The 18,854-nt window shown below is 41.4% G+C and overlaps 2 protein-coding genes across 2 annotated transcripts; both read left to right on the forward strand.

Moving 5' to 3' along the window:
• Positions 1 to 2,783: 2,783 nt before the first annotated feature.
• Positions 2,784 to 4,833, forward strand: foxe3 (forkhead box E3). Its single transcript, XM_064330438.1, has one exon. The coding sequence runs from the start codon at positions 3,003 to 3,005 to the stop codon at positions 4,275 to 4,277; it is 1,275 nt and encodes a 424-aa protein (XP_064186508.1). The 5' UTR covers positions 2,784 to 3,002; the 3' UTR covers positions 4,278 to 4,833.
• A 7,251-nt stretch (positions 4,834 to 12,084) lies between these two features.
• On the forward strand, positions 12,085 to 14,635 carry foxd2 (forkhead box D2). Its single transcript, XM_064330439.1, has one exon. The coding sequence runs from the start codon at positions 12,668 to 12,670 to the stop codon at positions 13,784 to 13,786; it is 1,119 nt and encodes a 372-aa protein (XP_064186509.1). The 5' UTR covers positions 12,085 to 12,667; the 3' UTR covers positions 13,787 to 14,635.
• Positions 14,636 to 18,854: the final 4,219 nt, after the last annotated feature.

Here is an 18,854-nt window from a genome sequence, read left to right on the forward strand (position 1 = left end):
CTGAAGCTGTTAGCCACCGGGGGTGAGCAGCCAGCTAACTGGGCTTAGTGTGTCTGGCTAGGGGCATGGTGTGAAGGGGGGTGGGGGGGGGGGTGAGGGGGTGCTGGACTTTGGGCTGGGACGGTTGAGCGGTGGTGTGTGTGGGGGGGGGGTTACATGGCTTGAGGGTTTGCAGGGGTGGGTGGTGTGTGGTGGGGGGGGGGGGTTATGACATCGTTTGATTCATCATCCTAACTCTTTCATATCAGTCTGTGAGAGAAACACCGTGATGGAGTTCTGTTTGTTTAAAACTTTGCTTTGATCACCCTCTCTCTCTCACTCCCTTTCGCTTTTTCTCACCCTTTCCTCTCTTTCTTTTCCTCTCTCTTTCAGTCTCTCTCATACACACATGCTGTCACTTGGTGAACGTAACATGAGGGACTTTGCCGGTGTTTGTCGTGTGATGGACAGGTTGAGTAACCGAATGAGCACGTGTGAAATGGACAGTCAACAGGGCATGGGGGAGTGGCTATACAGTGCTGGACTTCTGAACTCTTAATATCAAATACAGGAAAGGAGGTTTCTTTTCATTGTGCTGTGCAATGATTCACAAGTAATATCAAATGGTGCTTGTCTGTAATTTTAGTGCAGCGGGTATAACTGGTTTGTAATGTGAATTTTCTGTGTCTTGGAACACTTTATTTAGTGTACACACACACATGTGAATTTGTGAATATGTTCCAAAAGTAACCCCGTAGATACACTAGTTAAGCTCACCGAATATGATCATTAATGCACACAATAATGTATTTGCCAATGCCACGTGCATTTATGGTGTTTGAATGCACCAGTGGGCATGTACACAGTATCATTATGGACATAGCCTCGTTGGAGGAGTGTTTTACTAAATTCTCAAAATAAACTTCAGTCAGAAGAATAACACTTTCTCTCCACGTAAGCTTTGACTCTCGCGCTCCAAAAATAAACGAAGCGATAGTTACTTTTGTCTCCTGAAAGCTTTCACAGCTCGGTCGCTTGTTTTTAATAAGTTGTTTTTATTTTTCAATTGGGTGGATTGGGCTACGAGTCAGGCAGACCACAGAGCAGCTCAACGCGTGTTATCTCTGGGGCTGGACGGACACTCAGCCTGAGCAAACTGAGAGAGCGAGAGAGGAAGAGAGGAAGAGAGACAGAGGGAGAGAGAGAGAGGGAGCGAGAGAGGGAGGGAGGAAGAGAGAAAGGGAGAGACAGACAAACAGATGACAGGACAGAGAGAGGGATAAATGGAGAAAGACAGGGAGAGAGAGGGATGGAGAGAGCGAGAGAGGGAGGCAGGGAGGAAGAGAGAAAGAGGGAGAGACAGACAAACAGATGACAGGACAGAGAGAGGGATAAATGGAGAAAGACAGGGAGAGAGAGAGGGATACATTGAGAGTTTATTGTTACTATTACTATTAGCAGTGTTGCTGTTTTCATTGTCTCTGTATATGTTCATTGTGCATTAAGTCAATATGTTTAACGGTACAGTCTTGTTAGCCTGGTGTTATATGTCGTTTACAAGTTCTCTGTATGCCTTGGCAATACTACCTTGGTTGTCCTGCCAATAAAGCACCACTGAATTGAACTGAGAGAGAGAGAGAGAGCAACATTCTCAGTGTTATCAACTTAGGGGCAAGAACGAGAGAGGAGAGAAAAAGAGAGAGGAAGGAGAAGATGAGAGAGAGAGAGAGAGAGCAACATTCTCAGTGTTAAATCAACTTTATTATAGTTTATATGCGTCTAATGAAGACCACGGGCACTCAGTTAAGAGTTACAAAATAGATTTTCACTTGCCATCGTGCTGCGCCCGTTTGTCAGTTCTGTGGTAAATTTCAGTGTAACATAAATCATTAATATTATCTTTTATTTCTGCGAGGTACTTTTCTTACTCGATGAACGCGAGTGGCACGGCAGACATGCAGGTAACAATCAGCACAAGAAAATGTTCACAAGAAACCGTGACGTTGCAGATTTCGCTGGAGGCCTAATTTGGACAGCAGTCCGATTCACCGACGCGAAACGCGGGTCTAATAACCCCCATTTCTCCTTACGCTTTCAGTTCCGTCTATACCCCCGAGCGGCTGGAAGTTATTATTTGAGGTAATTTGTGGTGTTATCCCGAATCTAGCCAAATGCTGGAAGCGCTTGTTCTTGTTTTCTAACAAGATGCGTGGTTCTGAAATAACAAAATACATATTTTTGTTGAAACAGTAACTAAACAAGACGTGACCATACAAGGGGAGATTCTGTTTTGATAAACTAGTGCAAATATAATTTCCTTACAGGGGGAAAAAAAATCTGTTTTATTATTTGAATTTTGACAACTAAGAATGAAATATTTTCCCACAGGCGCTACTAAGGCGTAGTTATAGGTTTCTATATGTTATATACGATATGACTATCTGTTATTTTGCGAACCCCTGCTGCAAAAAACTTTGTCTTCTACGATGCTCAAACTATTTTCGCTGACGGCGAACTAATTTGAATGATCTAATGTGACGCCATCCTTAAAGAGTTAAGCAAAGGTGATCACTGCGGCCGACCGGGTCACCTGTAGTTAACGTCCCCCCTTATTGTCCGTGCCCATAATCAGAGTCCATAGCTAGCATCTCATTGACCAGTCTTCCTGGAATAATCTGAGCTGTCAGTCAGCGGGAGAGCTCACCCCCAAATCACTCCGTCACGGGCAGTCAGTGTCGTCACTTGAGTTTTGGTTTATAAGACTGTCCACTGCACACACACACATACACACCTGGAAAGAGAAAAATCCACAAACAGAGGTTGAAGAGGAGAGGCGATTCCTGAAAGAAAAGGAAAGAAGAAGAAAAAAAAAACACATAGGTTACGGTCAGACAGAGAGAGAGAGAGAAACTGCACAAACTCGGAAAGAAAGTATTTCTCATCTTTTGTTTGGTGCCTGAGCCGCTCAGGTACGGCTGAAAAGAAAGAGTCGTAGCATACGTATTTTTTAATACGTCACTTTTATGAATCTGGCAAATTACTCTTACCTCTCGGGCATGTGCAACATGACGGCAGAGTCCCCGCACTCGCCAGCCGAGGCGGCCAGTCCCGTGGGTGTGTCTCCCAACGTCAACCTGGACTCCTCGGTACCCGCGCAACCTCTGCTCCTCCCTCGGGCGAAAGACGGGGTGCTGATCAAGTCCGAACCCCGGGGGAGCAGTCCGAACACGGACCGGGGGGACGGTCCTCCCCTTGGGCACACCGAGGAGCATCTACCGCCTACCGGGAGCCGGCGCAGGAAGAGGCCCGTTCAGCGAGGGAAACCGCCCTACAGCTACATTGCCTTGATAGCGATGGCCATTGCCAACTCTCCCGAAAGAAAGCTGACTTTAGGAGGCATCTACAAATTCATCATGGAGCGCTTCCCGTTCTACCGGGAAAACTCAAAAAAGTGGCAGAACTCAATCCGACACAATCTCACTCTCAACGACTGCTTTGTCAAGATCCCCCGCGAGCCCGGCAGACCAGGGAAGGGCAATTACTGGACCCTGGACCCGGCCGCCGAAGACATGTTCGACAACGGGAGCTTTTTACGCAGGAGGAAAAGATTCAAGCGCACCGACGTCAGTACCTACCCGGGTTACATGCAGAGCTCGAGCGCCTTCACCCCTACGCCCATGGGCAGGCCGTCTTACCCAAACACGCTGTACCCGGGGATGGGTTCGAGCTACGGCTCGCAGCTGGCGGGATCCCCGCACCCGGCAATGCTGCACCATCACTACCAGGCCTCGGCGGGCGTCTCCGCGCAAGGTCAACACAGGATGTTCAGTATCGACAACATCATTAGCCAGCAAACGGCGATGCAGTCCGGCCCGGGCGGTGAGCTAAATGCGCAGGCGTTCGGCTTGGGCGGCGGAGACCTGGGCGCGATGGCCGCCAGCTGTTCTGTCAGCGGCCCCGATCCTTCTTCGTGCTTTCAGGCGCAGACTGTGAACCCCGCCGCCAGCGTGCTAAGTCGAGGCACTGGTGCTCTCTCCTCAAACCTGGCTGCCGCTTATCCTTACTCCTCCTCGGCCTCTCCGCCTCACCTGCCCGCCATGACGCAGCCCAGTTTCTCCCCAGGTAGCTCTCAGGTGTACTGTTCTGGGAACAGGCTGTCTTTGCCGCCGGTGCGCTCCGGGTCTTGCGCCGACCACGCGGAACAGCTGCTCGGGCTCTCCGGTCCACCGATGAACTCGTACAACAACTCGTACATGAGGCAGGCGAACTTCGCCGCAGGACTGGAGCGGTACATGTAAGAGCAAGTCGGACGGACAGACTTAACAACAAACAAGCCTCATTAGCAAGTGGCATTTCAGTGTCATTCCGATGCTGCGGTGAAGTGTGCCGTCTGTTCTTTTGTGTTTCCTTTAATGTGAAAGGACACTACATTCCAAGGTCTGCATATGGTTTTCTGTAATAATATTGTGTTACACATGTCAGTTATCTGGATTGACATTTTAGTGTATATTTTGTAAGCTGATGTATGTTTTCTTTTACTTTGATACATACTGGCTCGTGAGGTTATCTTCCTTTAATTTGAGGAGAAAATGAAAGTTTACGTTTGCTGGTGTTAATACTACACGTCAGTAAAGCCTCGCAAAACTAAATATTGAACAAAACAGATATCACTAAGGATATTATAGGTTTTAAATGTATTAGGCCAGCAAAACATTCTTCACAGTAACGGTCACTGTATGTAAATAGTTGAATTTTAACTGTTACAGATATTTGGTATCAGAAAGATAAGCGCGTAAAAGTATACGTCTGTTGTCCTATAATTTCTTAAAATGTCTTGATGGTTTAATTATGGTAGCCAACATACAAAATAATAAATATGTTTTTCTTATGATTATGCATTCTGTTACATTCTGTATCTACCATATATTAATAGAAATGCTGCCTGTTTATTGGAGCATAAAACTATGCATTTTTACAAAGCTAGAGACAGATTCTGGCATGTCCGCTTTATTGTTAAATTAAATTAATTTTTTAAATAACAATTATTATTATTATTATTATTATTATTATTATTATTATTGCAACACGACACGTTTCACGTAAAGGTCTCCATAATTTTAATTAAATGATTTTAATTAGAATTAATACACAGCAAATGCATAAATGTTAAATAAAATATTTGTAGGCCTACAGTTAACACCTACAGTGTACATTTTCTCGGTTTTGGACTCAATCGGAGATTGTACATTTAGCAATCCTGGCATCTCAACTTGTTAGCATCATTTTTTTAAATATACACAGTGTGGCCAACTAGAATACACAACCTATTAAAAATTGAATATGTATTAAAATATGGTAGCGGTTAACGAATTGCTTTATACTTTACTGTCCTTTATTTCACAACTTTTTACGGAGGTTTATCGATATTAATAGACTTTGTCGTTACATAATGCCAAATAAGCATCTTTATTACATTTTACTTACTATTTAGGCTTAGCCATGTGTTAACAATGGGAATATATCCGTAAACTGTGTGTGTCGAACGGACAGGCATATAACACAATATGTATTAGTAGTTTGAAGTTAAAATGAATGGCACGGGCGGCAGCAGTGACAAGAAACAAGAAATTGGAAACAACACAAATTCCAGGCTAATGGTTCACAAACGTACAGTTGGCACAGAAGCAAACAGTAGGCCCATATTGCATCAGTCATGCAGGCTACTTCAATTTATAGAACTAGGCTACTTATACCTTTAAATGTCGTATAAAGTCTCAAAATTTTACAATGAACAGCGAACGGCCATCACAGCAGCTAACGGACGTTTAATATTTGCTGTGCCAGTAAACCAATATGTCTCATCAAAGTTGAGTGGGCTACGCCAATTAACAAAATACATTTTTAAATTCTAGTTATGTCATAAATCTCTCTCTCTCTCTCTCTCTCTCTCACACACACACACACATACACACTATGTAATATTTTAATTTATGGTAAAATCACTACGCATATAAGGCAACTGATAAGAAAACAAATTCGTGTTTCGTTGTCCTAGTCAAATGTGTTGTGGTTTCGAAGCATTACATTTAGAACCCTAACACAAAAACTTCAAGACGTTTGTCTAGGTTAAATAGGCTGCCACTGCTCATTTTCATAATCAGGCAAAACAGATTAACACGTCAACATGAGCTATTTTAGATGGGTAGCCCACAGCCCTACTCTTGATTTACTATCCTTCAGAATTACATATTTTATTGGCTATTTCTTTGACAATGTGACACCATCGTCATTATTCTTACCCAGAGGTGAGTATGTGTATCATTTATTTGAACAGAAGGGCATTTGTAGGAATTCAGTTCCACTCCTACTGTTCTACTATGACTCGAGCAGGGTATTTATCCTCAACGCCTGCGCATGCTCCGTATCCCTGTCCCACCTCAAGCGCAGCTGCTAGAACAGGATATACAGCCTGTGTCTGTTTACCAAGAGCTTCGAAGGCTACGTCACGTTTTCCTCACACGTAAACGAAGTCATGAATTCAGTTATCCACGTCATCAGATCAGGCAACGGGGTGTTTCCGTAACTATAAACAAAATCTCCATTAATTAATCTTTTAGCGACCCCTGGTGGTGTTGATCATACTTAAAGTAATTTTAAGGTAACCGGATGCGTTTTCGCTTTTGATGCTATGTGTATCGTGCCCACTAGATGTCGGGCCACACTATAAAACCGAGTAGTTCAAAAGCTGTGCGTCTTCATGGAGTTTTACTCTGTCCAAATTAGTTTCAGTTGATATCAGAGTCTAGGACGCTTTTTTTCAAAGACAAGCCAATAAGATACATTAATAGGTATATATAAAAGGTACACTTTTCAAATTAAAATGATAAACGAAAACTAAAACACGACTAATTTAATGTTGACAGGTAGCAGGCTTATCACAGCAGAGGCACAGGCCAAATGCTCACCTATTAAAATGAGCATGAAATTTCCCCAAAGCTGCTTACACATATATTACATGCTTACATATCAAGGAAACATTAATTCCATCTCAAAACAGGCGTGTGTGTGTGTGTGTGTGTGGATTAATGTCATTGTTTAGTTTTAATCTATTTTTAAAAGTTGAGGGAAAAACGTGAAGGAAAAGACACTCCTAAGTTATTGTGAATTATAAACAACAACAACAACAACAACAACAATAATAATAATAATAATAATAATAATAATAATAATAAATTGTATGCAAGTATAATCAGTGCCAGGCCACATAATAAATCAAACGAACAACGTCTTTCATTTGGCTTCGCGAGATGTAAGCCTAATTTAGCCGCATCTTCAGTTTGTCTCACAACGAGGGGATTTCCGTTGATGGAAAATACTGGCAATGGGACCAAAAATGAAGTTACCATTTTTAACCACTAGATGGGGAAACCATAACATGAACGAGTAATGTCAAGGTCGATTCACCTGGCCACGTTAAATCTTTTTTTTTTTTTGGTTTCCAACACCATGCAGACCCGGCGTGTGTAAGGGCAGATATATTTAAAGTAGGCTATATTTATGGTTCTCTCATATAAATTTAATGTCTTGGGTTCTTGCAAATAACGTGGCCACACCTTTGTAGCTTAGCATACTGTCATAATGTAACAACGTGTTCCTGTCCACGGACTGAACAATGGCCTACAGGATCTGTCTGATTTGGAAAACGTTGGGAAACTTTACTGTCTAATGCGAGTTAACCTACGACAGGGCCAGCACCACAGGAATGAATTTGAGATTGTTGTCTATTTTCAGGTAGTCTATAATAGAGAGTCTTAAGAATTTCCTATTATGAATTATGCCTATTATGGTTAACATATAGACACCAGCAATCTGACTCACTTTAATAAATTCTGATGAAAACAGAGGCTAGGTTATTAATAACGAAGCATTTTATAGGTCGCTTTAAGCCACACTTAATATAGTCTATTAATTACAGCCTATCAATAACTGGGCTTAAGTCTATTAAATGAAATAAACACGTTATCTTGGTTTTAACGACGTATCTAGGCGTAAAAACAAAAATTTAATTAAAAAAAGAGAAAAACAGAGAGAGAAAACCGTGACCTGAAGTGGTGACTTGGCCGTGCTCCCGGGCAGCTGTCCGGATCTTCAGCTCGGCGATGTGAGTTATGCGACCGCAGCCAGACGACGACCCAGCGAAGACTGGGGAAATGGAAAGGGGGCTTAGCGGCTTGACTGAGTGAGCGTGTCGTTAAAGAAAACTTTAAGTGAAAGGACGAGATGAACGGCGCCGATAGCCCACTTTCCTCCGCTCGTTAGGCCGCAAATCTCGTAGACATTAGTTTACACGTACTTATTTCCCGACTGCCTCCGACACTGCAGGCGGTATAAGGCTCCGACAATCAAGAGAACGCGTGTCTTCAGCGGGACCTCTCTCTCTGTGTAGGCTACTACCGGTCTACGATTACACATAGTTCAAATAAGCCCGGGCAATGAGAAAAGGAAGCTATTCAGTTTAGCAATGCCTTGCATTGTTTCAGGTTATCAATATCCCAATGCATTATAAATTGGCTATCCGTTTTCGCGTTGAGGAAAATTAGTTAGGTTATTTTTTACGGCCACAATTTCCCAGTATTTACAGACGACTGTTATAGAGGAATCAAGCCAGTGTTAACCGTTTTCCTCCTAACAAAAAATATAACTTTTTTTATGGGAATGCCAATGTGTGAGTCGATGGTATTGTTGATTTCCATGTTGAATTTGTTTACAATGTGTCAAAACAGTGTGTGTGTGTTTGAGAGAGAGGAGTTCCTCAGGGAAGGAAGGAACAAATCAGACCCGGCTTTGACAATAGGTTCGTAAAGGCATTCTGAAAATACATTTGATACTCTGTTGATCCTAATGGGAGTCTGTTGTCTGATCCAGTGAGGAATGAGGTGCCGACGGAAGGCCATCGCAAGAGCAAGCTTGTTTTTGCTCCGTAATGAAATGGAATGCGGGGATACGAAAGCATCGCGTATTTTGCTCGCGGTGTACAGTCGTACGCAAACTGTGCGGGTCTCGTATAGCCTATTCACTTTCTGTGACGGAGACAAATTGGAGCAGGTTGGGGGCAGAATGCGCTTGTGTTTGTGTATATGTGCGTGTGTGCCCTTGAGTGTATGTGAATTATTTAAACAATGTAGATGGATGGTGTTATGACTGCATGACACAGTAAAAATAAAACCCGTGAGAAATGATTTTGGGATAAGCGACAAAGATGGAAATACAACAAGTGGAATTTTTCTGCATTGCAGAATGACAGAATGAGTTTGCATGTTCCAGCAGATTATTTTTTCAGTGAACGATTCAGCTTGCACGTTTTAATTGATTTGATTCGCTCGCCTTAGAAAATCGAACCCACGCTTTTAGTATAGGCCTGCTACCCTTTGAGTTCATAATTGTGCACGATTTCAAAATTGATTATTGTGACGTCTAATAAATATATAAACATGGTTACAAGTAAGGTTCTGCACAACATTTCACATTTCTTAAATAGGATAGGCTACTGATACTGTTTTATTTGTTAATGCATTGCATTTACAAAACGTGACATTGCTTGTACACTTTTTTTTTTTTTGCACCAATCAACAGTTTCCCACGACGGACAACTGCTGTGTACATTAATCTCTATGCACTACGCGGACCGATAATTATTCGCATCTAAAATGGTTATCTACCTGGGAAACATAAATAACCATGTACATATATTTTCATATGAATCAGGCTAGAGATAATATAATTATATAGATGAATACCATGCGCATTTCTCGATACGTATATGTTCGTAATTGAATAAATGGTCAGAAATACAGAATGATACGGTCCCTCCCAAACTGGGGAAAAATCCATAAGGACGCAGTCGGTGGATCTTAAAGTCTGTAAACTCGGTGTAAAGTTAACACAATACATGGGCCTTACCCCCAGCCCAAACTGTCTAAGTAAAATATAAATATAAATATGAATAAACATTCTTAGAAGTAGGAAAGGGTAAAAGGCGACGTTCCAAGTTGCAGTTTTTTTTAGTAGTTAAAAGATGAATGAGTAGAACGGTCAGACAGGACTGGGAAACATACGGGATATATTTGATAATTCCTATTACGTTCTTTTTTATTGAGAAGTATTGTGGTTTAATGCACTGCTCTGAATGTAAAAGTTGCAGTTATGGCAGACAGTGATCCAATTTTTATTGTTCTTACAATGGACCTCGACACTCTGGTCTGACAGTAGCTATAACAAATTGATTACTTGACTGATTTATTTATTTTCAGTAGCCTACATTTAATTTCAAAATTAATTATTTGAATAAAGACTTACTGCGGACGTTAGGCTACAGAATGTCACAACCCACACAGAAATCGTTATTGTTTTTCTTGAACAGTGTCAGTATGTCTTAAGTGACGCCTGTGTGTGCGCGCGCGCCTAATGCATTATATATATATATATATACACACACACACACACACACACATATACACATACATGCATATACGTGTGTGCATGTGCGTGTGTACATATATACGTTACTTAAGACATACAGGCAGTTCAGCAAAAATAATGACGACACAATATCCTAATCATCGTAGTCATTTAATAATAATCATCATCATCAACAGCAGCAGAAGCAACAGCGCGCAATGAAATGCCCAGTGCCCTGTTCCAGTTAAAAGTGTACTCTATTCGAATATGTTTTACATTAAACCTTTTTTATGTAGCAGCAGCGACAACATCAACAAATCAGCAACAGTAATCAGAACTAAAAATACAACGTATAGCTAGATTAATTAAATGAGTATATGAAGTCCTCTAGAAAAAATTGTAAACCAAATGCATTCCTCGTGGTGATCATAAAATGTAATCTAATTTTTGATTAAGCATAATTGGGAAAAATATCAGAGCGAGAACGAGAGAGGGGAGGGAGGAAGAGACAGAGAGAGAGAAATAGGTTGATGGGGGGAGGGGGGTGGTTTGCAACTGTTCATATCCACTATAGAAATAACACCTAGCCTATTGAAAGGAGTAAAAAATATAATGTAAATGTTTAATACATAAATATTTGGAACAACGACTTTTAAGTCCAAAGTGTAGACCTTTTATATCTATACATAATATATATCTATATATATTTATATTTTTTAAATTATTCCTTTTATATCTTCATGGTAAAATAAGGAGGATTTCATATGACGAACAAGCCGATAAACAGGTTTCAAACGTTAAAACCCTTAAAACAACCATTTATGTCTTTTAAACTTTGAATCTATAACCAGTACCCTATTCGCCCCTATGTTTTTTGTAAATGCAAATAATATATTACTGATACAAACAATTCAGTACACAGTTACAATACATAACAATTACTGTTTAATAGTATGTAAAAAGTGTAACATTCTAGTTGCACATTAAAAAAACTTTTTAAATTCCAGCTTATAGTTGTATTACATTTTGCAAACAGGACACCTATCTAACAAAAGAACAAAACAAAACACCAGATACAGATCTGATTTTCAATTCAGCTATAGTTTACAGCATATATTTCATCGTTTGAAATATTACAAATGACTACACTTTGGCCAATTAATTATTCAAACGTCGGCTAAGATATTATCCGCATGAGCCTATCCTTAACTTCGTTTATCTCAACGAAGTGTCGGTTTCACTGCACAACGAGTAACCGAAATTAGTAGAAATATTAACGCTTTTCCTAATCATTTCAATAATGAAGTCTATCACGTTTCCAGTTCTTCTAGGGCGGCAGAAATAGACTACACAGATACGGCCGGCACTGAAAGCGCCTAAACGCGTCACACATTTAGCATAATCAGTTTATACGTCATATTATTAATTTGGTACGTTGTTTGATTTTTCTGTTTATTATTTCATGTAACATATACTTTCATATAAAAGTAATTTAAAGGTAGAATTACTGATTAAGAGAGAGTGGAATTTGTCGAGTATAAATATATTTTCTTAACCCTATTTTCCTCTGTCCCAGCCTCCATAACTTCCTGGCCTGCTGTGACACGGTGATCACGTGATACCTTCGGCCGAATAAATACGTTAAGAGAGCCGCGAGGGGAGGGAATGTTAGGCTCGCACGGGACACGGGTGCGGTGTCTGTGTGCATAAAAATAAACATACTAGTACCCTACATTAATGCATGAACCTGCAAGAAGAAAAATATAACTGAATACATATAAACAAAACCAGGCAACAGCGAAAAATATTCTTACAATTAACACAGACGTATGCTCGAACGGACTTCAAGATATTGCATTTATTTTGAAACTTTTTTCCCCCGCAATAACTTTGGGCTCTTGACCGCTTCAACCGCGAGAGAGGCTCTTCGCTGGCTCACATGTCTTGGTATCGGTCGCTGCGTTCACAGCTGAAGCTGAAGGACGTCACGTTAGCAGCAGTTATCTTTATGCTCCCTTAATGACTTCTAATTCGATTTCATGCGGGAAAGGGAGTCTTTTGCGCTTGGACACAAACCCGGGAGTCCTGTCGGATATTCAGAAGCGAATGAAAGTGACCGTGTATTTTTTTGACACTCTGACGGACGCAAACACAGACTTGCCGAGTGTTGGAGCTGCCGCAGCAACTCGTCACGGAACGTAAGAGCGCGAGGCAGACAGACCTTCCAAGGATGACTCTAGGCACGGATATGTCCGACAGTTCTGCCTTGTCCGAGGATGTGGACATAGACGTGGTCGGGGGGGACATCGCTGTGGGCAAGGACGGGAAATACCTGCACCACCATCACGACTTCCACTTGGACAATGACTCTGACGACAACCTGTCCCAGAACGCAGGTGAGAACGCCTCTTCGCCGGGCCTGAGCAGCTCCGAGGGTCAGACTGACCAGATCGGGATGGGAGGTGAAGCCGGAGGAGGACCAATGGGTGCGGAGAAATCCGGGAAAAATGCGCTGGTGAAGCCGCCTTACTCCTACATCGCCTTAATCACCATGGCCATTCTGCAGAGTCCCAAGAAACGCCTGACGCTCAGCGAGATCTGCGAGTTCATCAGCAACAGGTTTCCCTACTACAGGGAAAAGTTCCCGGCATGGCAAAACTCCATCCGGCACAACCTGTCCCTCAATGACTGCTTCGTCAAAATCCCCCGCGAGCCTGGCAACCCAGGAAAAGGCAACTACTGGACACTGGATCCGGAGTCCGCCGACATGTTCGACAACGGGAGTTTTCTGCGCCGGAGGAAACGTTTCAAAAGGCACCAGTCAAACGAGATCCTTAGGGACCCCGGGGGATTCTTGCCGGGCTTTGCTTACGGTCCCTACGGTTACAACTATGGTCTTCAGTTGCAGAATTTCCACGCTCATCATCCGTATCCCTCGCATCATCCTGCGAGCGCTTTCCCTTTTCAGAACCCGCAGTGCGCTCTCCCTTCCCCGGCATCAATATTCCCGACACCGCATCCTCTCCCCTCGCTCTTAGGGGCCGAGTTGAGGAAGCCTTTCTACCCACAACTCAGTCCGACTCTGCCGGGCTTGGCGCCTCTTAAAGCGGACGCCAGCACGCAAAGTCGGCCCTCCTTCTCTATAGACAATATAATCGGCGGAGCCAACTCTCCGGCCTCGCCTTTCTCCGCACAGCCGGGCAACCAGGCGCAGATCCTGGCGATGCTCACGCCGGCGCTCGCCTCGGCTTCTAACCACTTGAATCTCTCGCAGGAAACCATGCTGCAGTCGACGGGGGCGCAAACCTTCTCCAGCAAAACTACAAACCTTAGCGGTTGTCACTTCTAATCAGGCAAGAAAAAAAGCACAGATATGCTGTAAACCCCATTAAGGTTTTTTTCGACATACGCGAAGGTAGGATAAACATTCTTTGCGACACTAAAAGCATTTATTCTTCCCCTGGTGTTTCCGTTGACGTGATCCAAGGAAAAAAGAGAGAGCAACTTCCGTAAAATATATTTATGACCTGTAAATATGTATAATGCAAAGGGAAGAAGCCTATTAAAGTCACATACAAGAAAAAAAAAACTTTTAAATTAAGTAGCTATGGGGTGCAGAAAATGGACACAGGCTTTTCACTTAGCTGTTTCCTGAGGCCCTATATTGACCAGAAGACAGACTGGCTATTTTGTAAAGAAAATGTAGTTTAAAAGGTTAAGCATCTCGCTCACTAGGAATTATTTTTTTGACGGCTGACAACTATTGAGATTATTATTATCGTTTTATATATTTCTGTTGAGTTTGTGAAACAGCACTGTTCTGACCGAGGCCTAAAACTCAGGTTTTTAATTGTTTTTAAAGCACATTGCCAGAGACGGTGGGGGTTGTAAATACAAACTATAACATTTCCCACTATTCCCCCTTTCTCTTTACAGCGATGTTTTGGTGAATTTGTAATTATTATTATTATTATTTTATGTGGTCAATAGACAAGTACGTGGTTTTGGTGTAAAGCGCATTACCTCTCATTCTGTTCAATTGTTGTGCATACGTTCTTATCTATTTCATTGAAAATAATCTGTGAAAATGTTGTTATATGTAAAGAAAGCCAGACAAAAAAAAAACGCTTAAAATGTCCATAGGTCATTTTTGTTGTAAAGTCAAGAAAAAAAATAAATGTTTGTGAATTTTAAAAAATGTTTTCGTTAAATTATTTAAAGTGTGTAATTATACAGGCTTAATACGCTCTCTTATAGAAATGCAGACTTATTCATTAACCCCCTATTCATAAAGCCAAATCAATATAACTAGAAATAATACATTAGTACATTTAAACTATACCTACAAAACTACTTTCAAATGGCAAATTATCCATTGTTAAACATCTGTTTGTAAGAAAACCGATTTTAAAACCAGTAGGCTGCAGAATTTCAGGCCTATACGCTTAACTCGCTTTATGAATGGGGGCATTGTTGCCTTAATCAGAAATTACCACGGACAGGAATAAGAGGATGCATTCTATTCCATGTTTATTAATTTGAATGGGGCCTCAAATCACGCTGAATGTTTGTTAAATTCCTTTTAACTTAAAACGCGTTTATTTCACACACCTCCGTAGAATACAGGCCGCACCTGTAATGGCTTTCGTCACCTGAAGACCACGCAGCAAAATGTTCAGTGTTAAAACGACTCTGATAGAGTGCATTTCATGACAACAGAATGTAGGCCTATTTAAACCGTATTGGACTCATGTAAACTCAGTTAGAGTTTAATTAACACAGGACATTTTACCGTGCGGTTGGCTACCGTGTGGTCCAAATGGTTACCGGAGGTCCACCGCATTAAATTTATTTTTGAATATGCCTTCTGCAATTAGTCCATCTTTTGACGTGTTAACGTGGCAATCGTACATATTAACAATGACGACAGCTGTAACAGGATAATATGAGTTATTTGTTTCCAGAGTCTCCAGCAATATTTTAAAAACGCAGGCGACCGTGCATGCGTATAGCTGCCCTGTGGCTCTCGTAGCGATAGCAATGGACTGGATTCGGTTTTATAACAAAGAGGTAAATGAATGAGAACAGCCGCGCTTGGAAACCTGTAATTGAATGTCAGGGTTCTACATAGACACCCACGATCTCTGGAGGTTTGGTTGCTAATTTGTGGCAGCATTTTCCAAAAAAAAAAAAAAAAAAAATCTGGATCCTAATCCACGATAATGCGGCTTTTTTTTGCCGGTTTGTTGATGTTGTCGGCAAAGACCCTCTCCCCGGGGCATGAATGGACGCCCGGCAAGCGGTCCCCCGCGAGACAAGCCACACACATTTGCTTCTGAAAGGCGATCTTCTTACAAGGCGCTCGGTTGTCCGCTTTCATGTCGACTGTGTTGTTTCGGGACGTGTACAAAAGAGGCAGCGGGGCCTCGCCGCGCCACAGAAAACAGGCCGATGAATCCATTTTAGAGTTGGTCAAGCAAATGTTCTGAGGCTGAAGGGGACATAAAGCTTCTTTTATTTACCAGAGCCGTGTGCAAATTGTTAAATTACTGTGTGGGGTGTTTCTGACAGCTGATTATTAGGTATAGAAGGTGGGAGGGCTGTCGTCTCGGTGCCTCTTTCCCCTCTAGTACCAGAAAATCCTTTGAAGCGGGCGCAAATATTAGGCTGGATTTTTTTTTAAACCCCCGCCAAACTTTCTTAGGTCACTAAATGAAAAATACAAAGCACGTCAATTTCTGCTAGATGATGCTTTAATTTCGGAATTTAGATTATTAAAGATGGCAGATGTTGTAGGGGGTCAGATATCGCAACAAAATATAAATAAATAAACAAATACATAAAACCAACTGTTGAATGAAAAGAAAAGGATGTGGTGTTTGTAGATTGAAAACACACACCCACACACACACAAAGAAGGACCCACTCTAAAAACTGTCGTGGTAACTTTGATGTTGGTTTGATCCCTCGCCACGACAGATTAAAATCAGAAGCTAGAAAACCAGGAATTACACGCCCGTAGTACTGTACGTGTCAGAGCAATTGTTTGAGACTGCGCACAACTTCTCTTAGAGGCCGGCATTCGTTAGCAACATTTGGTTTTCTAAAAAAAATAAGCAAGAGTTGTGAAAGGATTTTAGGGGGAAAAAAAGATTCAAAATGTATGGGATGGGAAGGCCCACGCAATGTAGGCCTATCGCTTGCTTGCGGCAAGGCACTCTGAGATCTGAGATGAGCATCATTAAGAGCAAATGACGTATCACTTCAGTCACTGGAATCTGAAAAAAAAAAAAAAAAACCAAGAACGCTGACGAGCATTTATTGTTGAGAAATTGCGAGTTTCTCCAAAAGCTCGAACGCATGTTTTCAAGTTATCCGAGGATACAGAGAACAACAGTCGGCCTTTCGCTTCTCTTTCGTCATCAGTTCCTTCCGTAAATGACACCTGCGGTTAGAATTTTGGCACAGAATATTTAACATTAAAAAAATACACGTTTGCAAATAATTTTAGAAATTAAAATTAAAAGATATTTTAGAATGTTCCAAAAGACAAAAAATGGAATTGGCTAAGGAAAGTAAGCGGATGGACGCATGCATAAAAATAAATCTCGTTGGACATATAGGCCTACTTGCCTTTTAGAATTTTACGGTAAAACACGATCCGACATGGATAATACACAGAAGGCTAATTCGCTCGCAGATTGGCCACAAAATAAACTGCAAAATAGCAAAATATAACCATAAATATAAAACAAATCCCCTTTTCAGCATTTGGATGTTATGTTGCCTACCTATCCCCGTACAGTGCGTAAGGAAAAGGTAGAAAGTGTAGATTTGAGCTGCATTTAACATCTGAATTTCCATAATATAAACAACAACGTCAATAACAAAGAAAAAACACCTACAAAACATTTAGGCAGGCGCGTACACAGGCTCGGGAACGACCAACAGAGAAAAATGTTTTGTGACGTAATGTGATTAAAAATAATGGACTACTGTTATAGTATCATAACTGAAGCAATTTTTTATTAAATGATATATATATATTTTATTAATACTACTAATAATAATAATAATAATAATGTGCTGATCCTAATCTGTAGTTACTTTTAAAATAAATAACTTTGTAAATAATCATCAGCACCTTCATAATGGCCTTCAGCCATCACCTTCATCATTATCATCATCATCATGAGCATTATGATGAGGACGGAGTTTGCGGACTTCACCAGGTTAGCGCGCGCTGTCTCCGTGGGAGGCTAGTGTGGTCGAGGTGGTCGTTATAATTAGTCGGCTTGCAGCTTCACACACACACACACACACACACACAAATGTGCGCACGCTTGCATACACGGACACGCTCTCTCTCTCTCTCTCACATACACACACAAACTTTTTTTTTTTAAGAAAATGACTAAAATGTTATGGTCCCTATGTATGCCAATATTAAAATTGCAACACAAAAGGAAGTTGGAAGTAGGTTAGTATGGCCTATCAATATTCTGGCGCGACTATTTCAGTCAAAATGAGCTGCTATGTCATAATTTCAACCATGTCTGTTGAACACTGTTAGATGTACGCTAGGCCATTTTCTTAAAAAAAAAAAAAAAAAAGTGACGTCGATTTCCTCCATCTCCTTATCAACATAATCCAAAATCACCACTGCTCCCGATTTTATGACTGCCCTCTCCATAACAGCCACTTTTTGGTTAACTTACAATAACATTTTTTAATCCCAAGATTAAATCGTTGGGTTGTGTATAGACAACATCCTTACAGTCTCTTTACTCTACTAATTGTACGTTATTGTGCACGTGGGCGCGTGAAGCATATCATACGGGGACCACCCATAGATAAATCGAGGCAAAACTAACAGGAGTTTCTTAATTCCACTGCCAGTCTGTTTCATATTAGGAGCGACATTGTAAGTAGATTTTTTTACATTAGCATTTTGATCTGTTGATTATAGCACGTTCTTCATTCTCGAGAAAAGTAAGCGAGAAAAACGAAAGACGGGTTCCAGATCACAGCACTGACTTCGTAAGCGCGAGGAGGGGGCATTCTGTTTCCATCCCTCTTGACCTTGCGCCACCTCGACAGTTCCTCGTCGCGCGGCTCGCCTGTACTTTCGATTATTAGTTTCCTGCCTGTTGCCCTTTCTCGACTCCTGTCATATTAACCAAATGGAGCAGGCAGACAAACAAAGGTTCGTATTATTTTTAACAATAATGAAATCATTGGGGATAGTAGTATGAGGGTTAACATGACTACTTCGCATGTAACGCATTTATTCAGAGAGCTGTTCCACTCAATAAATATAGACCAATGGGCTATATAAACCGAATATTTTCTATAAGTGCGTATGGCTTGTTGGCACGCGCGTGTGTAAATATGCCTTTCAATATGAAGCGATACAA

The sequence above is a fragment of the Anguilla rostrata genome, chromosome 4 (genome assembly GCF_018555375.3).
Source record: "Anguilla rostrata isolate EN2019 chromosome 4, ASM1855537v3, whole genome shotgun sequence".
In the NCBI taxonomy this organism is placed as follows: domain Eukaryota; kingdom Metazoa; phylum Chordata; class Actinopteri; order Anguilliformes; family Anguillidae; genus Anguilla; species Anguilla rostrata.

Coding starts and splice junctions, on each gene's coding strand:
- foxe3 (XM_064330438.1), top strand. CDS start 3,003: ATGAATCTGGCAAATTACTCTTACCTCTCGGGCATGTGCAACATGACG.
- foxd2 (XM_064330439.1), top strand. CDS start 12,668: ATGACTCTAGGCACGGATATGTCCGACAGTTCTGCCTTGTCCGAGGAT.